The 11551-nt window shown below is 37.9% G+C and overlaps 4 protein-coding genes across 10 annotated transcripts in view; 2 read left to right on the forward strand and 2 right to left on the reverse strand.

Annotated features, from left to right (window-relative positions):
• Positions 1-478: 478 nt before the first annotated feature.
• Positions 479-5863, reverse strand: LOC113210250 (lysine-specific demethylase 3B). Of its 5 annotated transcripts, none has more exons than XM_026428130.2 (12): positions 5750-5863; positions 4849-5385; positions 3951-4107; positions 3736-3866; positions 3403-3645; positions 3070-3249; positions 2725-2988; positions 2401-2640; positions 2071-2323; positions 1706-1987; positions 1294-1610; positions 479-1216 (listed from the first exon to the last, which is right to left on the reverse strand). In XM_026428130.2, exons 2-12 carry the CDS (start codon positions 5326-5328, stop codon positions 1010-1012), a joined length of 2754 nt encoding a protein of 917 aa, XP_026283915.1. In that variant the 5' UTR covers positions 5329-5385; positions 5750-5863; the 3' UTR covers positions 479-1009. The 5 variants fall into 5 exon arrangements, with proteins under 5 accessions (XP_026283915.1, XP_026283917.1, XP_026283919.1 ...); XM_026428132.2 differs by having other exon boundaries at positions 5802-5852; XM_026428134.2 differs by having other exon boundaries at positions 5633-5769.
• LOC113210253 (cilia- and flagella-associated protein 157) lies at positions 5837-8827 on the forward strand. 3 transcript variants are annotated; one of them, XM_052263723.1, is made up of 11 exons: positions 5837-5944; positions 6454-6605; positions 6691-6859; positions 6928-7030; positions 7100-7253; positions 7319-7442; positions 7520-7663; positions 7737-8018; positions 8103-8233; positions 8307-8472; positions 8571-8827. In XM_052263723.1, exons 2-10 carry the CDS (start codon positions 6463-6465, stop codon positions 8440-8442), a joined length of 1386 nt encoding a protein of 461 aa, XP_052119683.1. In that variant the 5' UTR covers positions 5837-5944; positions 6454-6462; the 3' UTR covers positions 8443-8472; positions 8571-8827. The 3 variants fall into 3 exon arrangements, with proteins under 3 accessions (XP_052119683.1, XP_026283921.1, XP_026283922.1); XM_026428136.2 differs by having other exon boundaries at positions 5857-6326; positions 6441-6605; XM_026428137.2 differs by having other exon boundaries at positions 5857-6326.
• LOC113210252 (ribosome biogenesis protein NOP53) lies at positions 8474-10740 on the reverse strand. The gene is made up of 8 exons (XM_026428135.2): positions 10542-10740; positions 10212-10394; positions 9954-10138; positions 9694-9855; positions 9472-9617; positions 9149-9378; positions 8746-9009; positions 8474-8667 (listed from the first exon to the last, which is right to left on the reverse strand). Exons 1-8 carry the CDS (start codon positions 10661-10663, stop codon positions 8532-8534), a joined length of 1428 nt encoding a protein of 475 aa, XP_026283920.1. The 5' UTR covers positions 10664-10740; the 3' UTR covers positions 8474-8531.
• Positions 10741-10873: 133 nt separating this feature from the next.
• LOC113210255 (ras-related protein Rab-32-like) overlaps positions 10874-11551 on the forward strand; it is a 16233-nt gene continuing 15555 nt past the window's right edge. The window contains exon 1 of the mRNA XM_026428141.2: positions 10874-11136. Coding sequence (XP_026283926.1) covers positions 11016-11136 — 121 coding nt within the window. The 5' untranslated portion in view covers positions 10874-11015. The remainder of the gene's footprint in view (positions 11137-11551) is intronic.

Below are 11551 nucleotides of genomic sequence, written 5' to 3' on the forward strand. Positions count from 1 at the left end.
CTCGAAACTATAAAATAGAAAATTTTCTTTACTAAGGGTCCGTTTATGGTTAACAAGAATTGTTAACGTTTTTTTTTTGTTTGACACAAGTTCTCGTCTTTTAAAGACGACAGCTTTTAAGTTGTTTCACGTACAACACGAAAAATTAACTTTTCTCCCTCGTTCAATAAGACTTGACACCTTCCTCCAAACCCCTTGCAGAATGAATTACCACAACCTGATTTTATTCCATAGAAGGCTAACCAAGGTCGGATAAATTAACCCGTACTTTAATTCCAGTGAAATCAATAATGACATCTTCAAAAAAAAATGGTCATTTCAAGGACATACTTTCTACTTTGTCAACCCTAAAATTGAAAAAAAATAAAAAAATCCCTTCTCACTTTTATGTCAAATGCCAAATCTGTTGCTCCAGTAGTACCCAGACAAGCGCACACCAAACACTCACGCCTATTAGTTTGAGAAGGTTGAAAACGCATTTACATTTGATTGTATAATTTATTTGTGATAAATCACGAGGTATAATAGTATATATATAATATAAAAAACAAAATCTAACTAAGCTCTTGATAATATTTTAAGTTTTAGAACAATTGTGACAATGATACAAGTTATTAACTACATCAGGTAGATTAGAATACTTTCCAATAATTAAATAAAGTCTATACTTACATCAGTAACATAAGTCAAACTGATCAGTTTCCCTCACAATAAAAACTGGCTAAAAATAAGTGTGTATATATAACTTCAAGAATATATTTCTTTTCACAGAAATTGCTTTTTTCACTTTAGAAGGAGTACAGGAAAATCAGAGAACAATCTATGCATACAGGTACAGTTAATTAAGTAAAACTTCACTTGATAGCATTATCTAAGTTATCTACAGTACAGGCTACAAATATGATCTGAATAACTGATTTCTAGGGAACAATTCTAACTTCTCACCAAATTTCAGAAACAAAATGTATTGTGTTTCAGTCTTCATGATAGTTAATTGAATTTTTTGGTACTACTTCTTAATAGCTTCATTCATTAATGTTGACACAGCACTTTTAATAGTGTGGTAAATTATGTTTTTAATCTGTAATTTGTCTTCATGATTTGTGTGAGTATCGGAGAGATTTCTAAATTCCTGAGTAAGGTAAAAGCAATGTGACACGTTTTCTGGCGAAACAAAATCCTCCGCCACCTTAACACAGTTGTGCAAATTTCTCACCTGCAAAAGTAAAAGAAATATGTAAGAGACAAAACAAAGGATCACCGATGAAATAAATGGACTATACTGATACATACTTGATGAGGGGCACCAGCGGGTATAAAAACAGCATCACCCAAACATTGCACTATAGCATAGCCAGTTACAGCGTATTCTTCATAGAGCCTATCACGAAGTTCTGCGTCTAAATACCAGTTCTGGTCGTGTATTGGGTCATGGTGCGGTTCTAGTTTAGTACCTCTTTCAATAGCAACTTTGTTTAAAAGATCTCTTATTTTATCAGCATCACAAGCATGATATATGTGCCAGAGAGCGCCAGGCATTTCTCCTTTAAGGCGAACTCGGCGTCGAGTCATTTCGTCACAGCCCGCTTCATCGATTGCATTGTAAGCTTCTATTGACCAATGAAAAGAAAAGAGATAGTTAATAAATCACGAGATTTAAGATAATTTTTTCAAAGTGTCATTAGGATAAGAAAAAAAAGGAGACCTTCAATATGCTGGTGGTAATCAGCATCACATGGAATCCCAACATACACCATAAAATTTACAGCATCAGAAATGTCCAAATGAAGGTTGGTTGTCCCTTTGGTGGGAAATAGTGCTGATCCATAAGCATTGTACATTTTTGGACCCAGGTCTGGACGTACAAAGAAGTCAGGTAAGTATGAAGCTAGATTAAAACGACCTGTTCTTCTAGTGTACTCAGCCAAAGGTAAAGCTTGCATCAGATCTTCAAAACGTTTAGGAAGTAGCTCAGCAAAATCTTCACCTGTAATAAAATACATCATATAACAAAAACAATAAATCATGGCATAGAAGAAATTACTATTGTGGCTGAAGACATGAAGATACCAGGGGGCCAATCCTTTAGTTTCAGGAGCATTGGATTTCCTTTCTCATCTTTTAATCTTTTAGAGAAATTCTCAAAACCTTCCCAAAATTCTTTCATATGACGATCTGGCAATACATGTCCTGTAGCACAATTGATGAGATCATTCTTCTGCTCTCCAAAGTCTTTACAAAATGAATTTGGATGCCATATATTCATATTCAGAAGACTTGTCATGTTTCCTACAATGACTGGTTGGCCTCTCCTCCATTGGTCCTAGGGGGAAGAAAATACGCAAGTTTTCAAATGTGGCAGGATGTTCAATGAAGCACACAAAAGCTTTGTATACATACCTGGAATATTCTGTAATTCCCACTGTGGCTAGGATTTATCAGTCTAAGTAGCCTGCCATTACAAAGCCAATCATGTGGCACATCAGGGTAGAGTTCACCACTTTGAGCCTTTGTCATTACCCGAGGAAGAAATTGAGTTTGGTTCATTGGTGTAAAACCCTGGCTACGTCTTACAAAATGCTGCATTGGTTTACAGGGTTTTACAATTTCTGATGTCTCAGGTTGCATTCTTGAAAGCACCTATAAAAAATTAAAATACTGCTGAAGACAACTGTAAGATACAGGGCAAAAATGAATGGCGGTCGAAAAAAAAAAGTTGCTTACATCATCCAAAAGAGCCATCTTGAGCTTTTTTGTAGGTGAGGACTTAATTTGATTTAATAACAATGGTGATGGTTGAGTGGATTCTAACACAGTTCCACTTGGAAACCTAGTACTTCTGCCAAATTTGCCATTGGGTGTTCGGTCTTCATGGGTTGCCAAAGACCCATTGCTATTCAAAGAATTAATGTTCGTGTCCTTTGGAACTAACAGATCCAAAAGTTCTGACTTGGTACAAACTTCATCCTCTGATTCACTACTTGATTCCTTTAAGATATTAAAAGCGAATGTATGATACAATTTGACATCACAATCAGAAAAATAAATATCCTAGATAGAAATTAATACCTCTTGATTTGTTGAAGAGGGGAAATCTATTGTAAGATCATCAAGTGGCTTTTGCTTGTCCAATTCTAGAAGAACACGTGCTTCATTATCTTCACTGTTGTTTGGTATAATGGGGCCATTCTCAAGATGACAAATAATGGCATTTATAGGATCAGATTTGATCAACTCATTGACACGATCCTAGCAGACAGATATTTTGAAAATCACAAATTATTACTTGTTATAGTTGAATTTTATCAATCATCAATCATTGTTCAGTAAAATACAATAGTATTTTGTGACTTCCGGGCATCCACCTGGTAGTTATAAATAATACTTTCAAAGAGTTCTTACCTCATTAAACCTACTAATTCGGTTTGGTGTCCATTCACATCCGCAGGTTTTTGGCATTTTGTAGAGGTATTTTATTTCATGAACTAAGTCGCCAAGGCTGGTAAGACAATTAGAAGCAATAGTTTGACACATAATTAAAGAATCTAATTCATGTGGTTGTCGAGTTGTGCAATACAGCCATTTCCATTCATCATGGTCGCTTCCTTTCAGCATCCAAGCCTTCTTATCATCTTTATGTCGTGCCTTTAAAAGAGTATATAGATACATGTCAAAAATATCTTCAATATTATGAGATAAGAAAATTAAACGGACTACTTGATTATTATTACGCACTTTATAGCAGTCAATACAAACAACAAAGCCACATCTATAACAGGCCCAATGGAAGTTGAATAATGTTGTTTTGCAAACATCACACATTTCACGAACTCCCTGCATGGGTTTCTTCCAATATATAGAATCATCTGTTCAAAATCACAATTTAGAAAGGAGAATGGCAAAATTGGAAAGTCCTCTAGACTACAAAAAATACTGGGTTACATAGATACCATCTCCTAAATTGAGCTTCACAGCAGCTTCCTCCTGACGCAAGAGGCTGCAAAACTGATCTCCTACAAGAGATAGAATAAATCTTGCAACATGAAAATTAAGAGAGTCCTGGTTCGTTGTTTCGTTTACATTGGGCAGCCATAATTTCTTATCATCCTGTAAAAATTAAAAAGCCAGTAAATAAGATTGACAAATCTTGAAAAAAAAAGTTAATAAACATGTTACAGCTAAAGCCCGGAGAACGTCAAATCCGGAATTTGACCAGTCAAAGCTAGGTTTTATAGAGGTGGTTTGGTAAAAGCCCAATGTAGGATGGTGGATCCGGAGTTTGACCAGTTACATCTGTAAGATCGGGATTTTACCATGCCCAAAACGGTAAGTGCTGCATGCAGATAATTTTCATGTTCAATTTTAATCATAAGGATATCTCTTGCACTTCGGTTTGCAGATGCAATACCCTTGAGTACCTCTGGAACGCCCACTGTCTGACGCCCTAGCGTTATGCTCTGCCCAGGTTTTAAAACCAAAAATAATTTAAGAACATGAGTGTGAAGTACTTTTACAGCTTTAAGGCGGCTAGGAGCTTCACAAAGTGCCCTTGCAAGAAAGGCTGCAAGAAAAACAGTTAATGGACAGGAGGCTGCTCTGTGGCTCTAAGTGCCACCCTGGTATTAACTGGGCCAATAACAATACTGGAAAATCAATTTTGAAAATTTTAAGATGAAAATTATCTGGTACAGCATTTACTGTTTTGGGTATGGTAAAACCTCGGACGCACAATCCTACATGGGGCTTTTACCAAACCGCCTAGGTAAAACCCAGTTTTGACCAGTCAAACATTGAATTTGTCGTTCTCTGGACTTTAACTGTAACATATATGTCATATTTAAAACACACCTCAGTGGCATCAGATGGTTTTGCAAAACTCTCAGAAAACATGTAATGTTTTTCACTCCAGCGAGTTGTTCTAAAGGAATAAAATCGACAGGAATACTGATTGGTAGAGATATTCTTGAAACATTCTCGACACTTCCAAAATTTAACTTTTCCTGTCAAGGCTAGTTTAGAACATGAGTCTGGTTGAAGAAAACAACCTGGGTCTCTGTTCACAATCTTAGAAGATAATTCAGTATCTGATGATTTAGGTTTTCCTTTCCTCTTGAGAGGTGATGTATAGCAGCCACTACTGCTGTCTGAATCTCGGCTAGCTCCACTTTCTTTCTCACTGCCACTTTCTGAGCGCACAACCCCAACACCAACATCAGATAAATACGTATTGCATCGTGGCACTGCTTTCTTCTGGAGCACAACATTGCGCCTCTCAGTATCACTGTCATCAGAGCTTGATGTTTGGTTATTGGTAGTTTGATTATACATTTCCAGTTATGTCACCTCCAATAGGACACATTAACCTGAATTATTAAGCCTCAACTCCTGGAAAAGAAATAACATGATTAAATACAGTGCAAAACAAAACAACAAAATAGAACACCGACAGAAACAAAGTTTATAAGTTATGCTTTCCTGACGAGCGCCATGCACTAATGGGCAACAACAAGTATTTTCGAAATTACAGAGAAGAGCTAAAACTGTATCCAGTGCTGATCGTTACGACCGCTCGAATGTCAAAGAAAGGCATAAAGCGATCCTAACCTAACCTCAACCTAAGGATTGAAATCACCATAGTTCCTCTCATTTGACACGAAGACATTGCGCAGTTAATATGAATTTTCTCAAATTTCTGTTTCTCTACGATCGATAACAATTAAAATCACATTCATCCCAACCGAAAACATACATCTCCATTCTCTATTCCCCCAACCGGCGGGTAAATCGGAAAAGTCACGTACACCACCGTTAGAAGGCGTCCGAATCGGAGTTGTGCTGTGCTGAGCTGAGTGTGCTGATCTAGGTTTGTCTCCGAAAGAGCAATCGCTGACGGACGTTACGAAAGGGGCGGGTCAAGGAAAAATAAGAAACGGAATTATGAGGGGTAGGAAAATCTTAAGTTTTTCCTGCAATCCCAAAACAATGACACAAACTTACATTTCTTAAGAAAAATTCTTCTTTTCAATCAAGATGAAATTTGATTATTATTATTATTACCATGGTAACAATTTGCCTCCCTGGGATCACTCAGAACACTACGGAGTAAATAGTGAAGAATTTTGAAAAAAATTAAGTTTGTAGAGGAACACTCATTTTTCAATGTCTCTTGTGCTGTTAATTTTAACAAGTGAAAACATTTTAGCTATTATCCAAACTTTAGGCCTAGCTGACTACATGTCAAAAGAAAACTGATAGGTGAATTTTCTTCTCACTTTGAACAAGTAGTCTTTCCCTTCACATAGATTTGTTCTGTAAAATCTACCGAAGTGAGTTAACTAGACACAGCATCAAATTACATCTGACAAACAGATGAATTTTATATGAGAATGTCTTATACCACTGATTTAAAATACAATTTCTTTTAAAACAAATTAAATTAGATTGGCTTCATAGTAATTCATCATGGGAAAGAAGGGCAAAGGAGGCAAAGGCAAGAAGGGAAAAAAAGGAAAGAAAACAGAGGAAGAAGATAAGAATTTGCTTACTGAAGTTGACAAGGAGTTTTATGAGCTTCAAATAACTGACCTCAATCGGAAACTTGCCAGGTACACAGAATCAGGCTTTATCATTGCTGATGGTAAGTATGAAATTACTGTTCAGAAACTGACCTAATTTTAATTTTCTGACCAGATTGAGATCTAGATGTGCAGAACTTGAGTTAAGTAATGATGACATTTCATCTCAAAGAAATAAACTTGAAGAAGACCGAGCTGATGTTATATCCTACCTAAACCGTACACTCTCAGAAAAAGAGGATGAGATTTTAGAGCTTAAAGAAAGGCTGGAGGGGTTGCAACAGGTTTGCAGGATCTAGTTCAACTGGAGCAAGCGTGTCTAAGCTATGATTTAGATGGTTAAATTTTTCAGACTCGGGATATGGAAACAAAAGCATTTAGAGAAAAGGTTGAGCAAATGGAACAAGAATTTAAGGCAATGCAACTACAACTTACATCAGAAGTGAAACTGCTGGGTAAGTGAAAGCCAATCTTGACCATTCAGAAGAGAAATTCCTATTCATTCTGAAATTCTTCCCAAACAGCTGGGAAACTGAACGCACTTGATGAATTTCGAGTGCAGCGTGATGATTTGATGGCCAAGTTTGTAACCCAAGAACAACAAATGGAAGATCAACGGCAGAGTCACGCTCGAGAACTCTATGAAGTTGAACGAAAATTTATTGTAGGCAAAGACAGGTCAGTGATAACCAAATACATTACATTTGTCTGTGAAACCATAAAATTTAATATTTTCATTTCAGTCTTAAAAAGGAAATGGAAGTGAGACTTCTTCAGCTATCAACAGAGTTCCAAGAGGCAACTGAGTCCAGAATAGCTAGTACTACTCACAGGGTCATTCGAGAAAATATAGCAATAAACAATGAGGTATGCCTCTGAAGTTAAACAAACTTGATAAAATGAAGTTTTATCATACTATAATACTAATAGAAAAAATATTCCAGCTCGATTTAATGCTAGCTTCAACTAAGGAACTGACAGATGAAAATGACAAAATGAGAGAAAGAGATAGGGAATTGAGGCTGAATGTTGAATTGCACGAAAAAGAGAAGAAAATGGCTCTGAATAGGAGTGAAATGCAAAGCAAGGTTTGTTGATTCATATTTTGATTGACACTGGACCTTTAAAATTAAATTTCATAATTAAATGTCACTTTCTCAGCTTATTGACCGTCTGTCAGTGGAACATGCAAAGTTAACCACTCGTGTCAAAGAGTTAACTCACTACCAGTCACTCACAGAACAATACAAGACTCAGTTAACTGAAGCAGAAGGAAAGCACACCAATATGTGCAATGAAATGCGTAAGCTCAAGAGCCAGCTTGCTACTGCTGCTAATGAACGAGAGCACATGCTTTTGAAGGTGGCAAATATGCGACAATATGCAAACAGAGTAGGAAACACAATGCTTGCAGCAGTAAATGCCATCAAAAACGCACTGGAGGTTACTATTTTAAATGATTCAAATTTTGAATATATAGATAAGACAAGACAGGATAGTTTCAAAATATGTTACCTGCCATTCTAGATACAGGATCATCCATCAGGCGATGAAGCATTAGACTTGGCTGTGCGAGACAATCTACTGGCTACTCTTCTAGAATTACTTACCAAGTATGACCTTTGCAACCTTCAGCCTCAACCAAAGGACACAGGATCGTGAGTAAAATATCTTACGTCTGTACTATTAAAAATTGATATCAGAATTTTTATTATGTCTGATGGAATTCAGGTTGTCAACTATACAACTCTCCCTTCCTGCCACCTCAACATCAGCGTACCGCAGTGGTGATCTAGGGCTTGTTCCAAGAAAAGAGGGAACATCTTCCTTCAGTGGTGATATTGAAACTAAACAGCTCTCAGAGTGATAAGTGATGGGGGTATCAGAATAAGATAAGGTCAGCTTTTAAGCTAGGTGTAATTTCAACAACAATGGATAGAACAAAAAAAGGTGTAATTATTTTGCACCTAAAGTTACATGATTTGTTCGTTGCAGCTTCTTCCTTTCATGAAGCTGTCGCTGTAGAGGGGTAACTTCCCACGCCATTTTGTGAGAAGATTTGAAGAACTTCTTTATCTTTGCACGACGAGGACTGAAAAAAGATTAACAATAAAATCAATGAGCGCATGAAAGGAAAAGAACTTGAAACAAAGCTCTACAGAGAACTTACTTTTGCCTTGCTGCCACTTCCATTATGTTTCTCTTTTGTAAGTTGACAAATCTATCTGCCAATAAATTTCCTTCAGGTTTAAGGGAACGTAAATTGCCTTTCAGCTCAGAAGCTAGATTAAAATCTGTTTCTCTTTCCTCAAACTTATTGCGTCCTAAGCGCTTTGTTTTAGTTGCATATTTAGCTCTCAATGCAATACGTTTATCTTTAAGCTTTGCTGATTTTGCTTCTGCTTTTGAAATATCCTCTTTCAATTTTCTTAGTCTGAAATAGATAAATGATAAGTCAGATGGAATAGAATGATGACATGTGACATGCAATTCAAAGATTTCAATAATATAGTTCATAATTCACAAGCAAAACTATTAAAGCTAAAAAGATGTTCTCTTCCAGTAAAGCATACCTATATAAGTCTGAAACCTTCTTGTTTTCTAGTTTTGACATTTGCCTCTCGACCTGTTTCCTTTTCTCTTCAATAGCTTTCCTTCGGGTTTTCCTATCCTTCTTCTTGTCTCTATCTGTAGGAGGATTTATAGCACGATATTCGTTATCATTATCATCCTCCTCATCTAACTTTGCAGCTTCTGGATCAAGGACAGGCACTCCTTCACTCATTTCTTTGATCCACTGAGCCTGGAAAAAATTAAATAGTAGAATCTTGTAGTATGCGCTTTAAAAGTCAGATTGTTGGTTAGTAGTGTTGGAATTTGAATAAGCTCAACTAACTTCTGCTACACCTCTTGGCAGTTTTTTAAACATAAGTGTAGTCACTCTCTTTATGTGTTCATCTTCTTTTATGAGTTTCTGTTCCTTGTCAGAAATTTCCTTTAGTAAATTAATGTGATCATCAAATGATGGGTTATAAGACATGCCTGGAAACAATACATAAATATGCAAAAATCTCAGTTGTACAAAGAATTCATTTACACTAAGCTAAAGAGTACCAACCAGGATGAGGAACCTCCACTGCAGGTAGATTGTGAGGCTTGCATTGCAGTTTTGATCGGACTATTTTGTCTTTTAAATCGGAATTAATCATAACATGTTTTTTAACACTTGGCTCCAGCCATTCTGAGCCCAATTCTGGTGCCAAAGCAGATGAAATGTTACCTGTAAAAATTATTTAAAAAAAAGTGATTTCAAATGGATGTATAGATAGATACAGATATATATTATTGTAGTGAATTTTGTAAATTGCTGATACTTACTCTCATCCCACAAATCTTTAGAAAAGTCTCCAGGTGCTGGTCTACTTTTACGGCGCTTCTCATCGAGAATTCGATTCCTCTGCCGGTCAAGGTCTTTAGCCTTCAGGATTCCTTTCTCTATGCGTTCAGCTTCTTTTTTCCTTAAGAGAGGATGTTTCCTTTCTTCAGCAGTACGAATCCTGTTCCTAGAAAACGAAATCAAGAATGAGATAAAGTAAGAAAAGCAAATATATAACTTTTCAGAAATAGGACAAGTACCTCTTTGAAATAGGGTCAGGTACTTTAGAATCTGGTAGGAGTGCTTGATAACAGCGAGGAGGTTGTTTTAAGATTTCGTTACGACGTTCCTTTTTCCAATCTTCAAATTTGTCCAGGCCTTTCTGATCAGGAACTGTGTCAACTGTGAACAGTTCATGATCTTGTCGGTCTTCAAATGCAACTCTGTTGACATAGAAAATTACAGCACTTTTAAAACTTGATAGTAGCAAATAATGAAAGTGTTCAAGAGTTTAAAAAATTAACAGGAGATGAACAATGCCGGTGATACATAACCACAACATAACCTGTACTAATAAGAGCACGGCATACCCTAATCTTTCTTCGAGCCGCTTGTCCTCCAGAAAGTCTTCAACATCTTGAATATCAGTCTTCCTCCAGGCTTTTTTGGTCTTCTTCGAGCCCTGCCGTTTCTTAACTTTACCCACAGCCATTTTCACACTCCAAATTAGGAAAGACAACCACGTTGTGTTTGGTCAGTCCACGTTGGGTCGGGTTCGGGTAACTTGAATGCCACTATGTTTCTCATACTCAGCACGGAGTTGAGTTTCCTCTCCTGTCATGTATGAGAAATATATACATTCGTCACGTGACCAAAACAAGCAGACGACAAGAGGAGCTTATCTTGAACCCCTCGTGGCTCGGCGTGTCAGAGTGAAGTAGCAGCGGAAGACAACTCGCCGTCCCGCTCATCAGAGTGATAGCAGTCTCGCCTGTGAGCCCGAGCCGTGAGCAGCGCAAGAGTGCAGCTGCACACCAGTTAACCCAAGCTGCTCCGAGTGAGGCATGCTGCTCAGCAACAACCAGGCCGCCGGAGTCGACAGAGAGGGAAGCTCGAGTGTTGTCGCCGGCAGCATGTCCAAGGAAATACTGTTCAAATTTCTAGTCATCGGCGATTATGGCGTGGGTGAGTACCTCCCTAACTTGTTGTGGGGCGCGTGGGCGGCTACGCAGCATTGAGCATTCAACTACCTCAAAGTTTGGTGACCACTTAGGTAGGCAACCCATTCTACTCCGCCGAGCGCAGCGTTAGCGCAGCGTGGATAGGGAAGTTATGAGGCCGGCGGACCGGCGGGGCCGGGGCCGGCGCGGAGGCCGCGCCATAACCCGGGAGTTGCGGTCAGCAGGTGCAAGCACCCAGTGAAAAACATGCAATTTTGAATCGACGTCGTTATCGTTTTCTCTTCGTTTTAGAGCCCAAAATAACATCGAATCATGAAACGACATCGACGTCGATTCGATATTGCACTTGTCAGTGGGAAGGTAGGGTACTCCTTTTGTAGATGTGACGTGAGTAGTGTGTGTGTGTGTGGGCGGGGGGG

The sequence above is a fragment of the Frankliniella occidentalis genome, unplaced genomic scaffold (genome assembly GCF_000697945.3).
Source record: "Frankliniella occidentalis isolate FOCC.00 unplaced genomic scaffold, Focc_3.1 Scaffold13, whole genome shotgun sequence".
Lineage (NCBI taxonomy): Eukaryota > Metazoa > Arthropoda > Insecta > Thysanoptera > Thripidae > Frankliniella > Frankliniella occidentalis.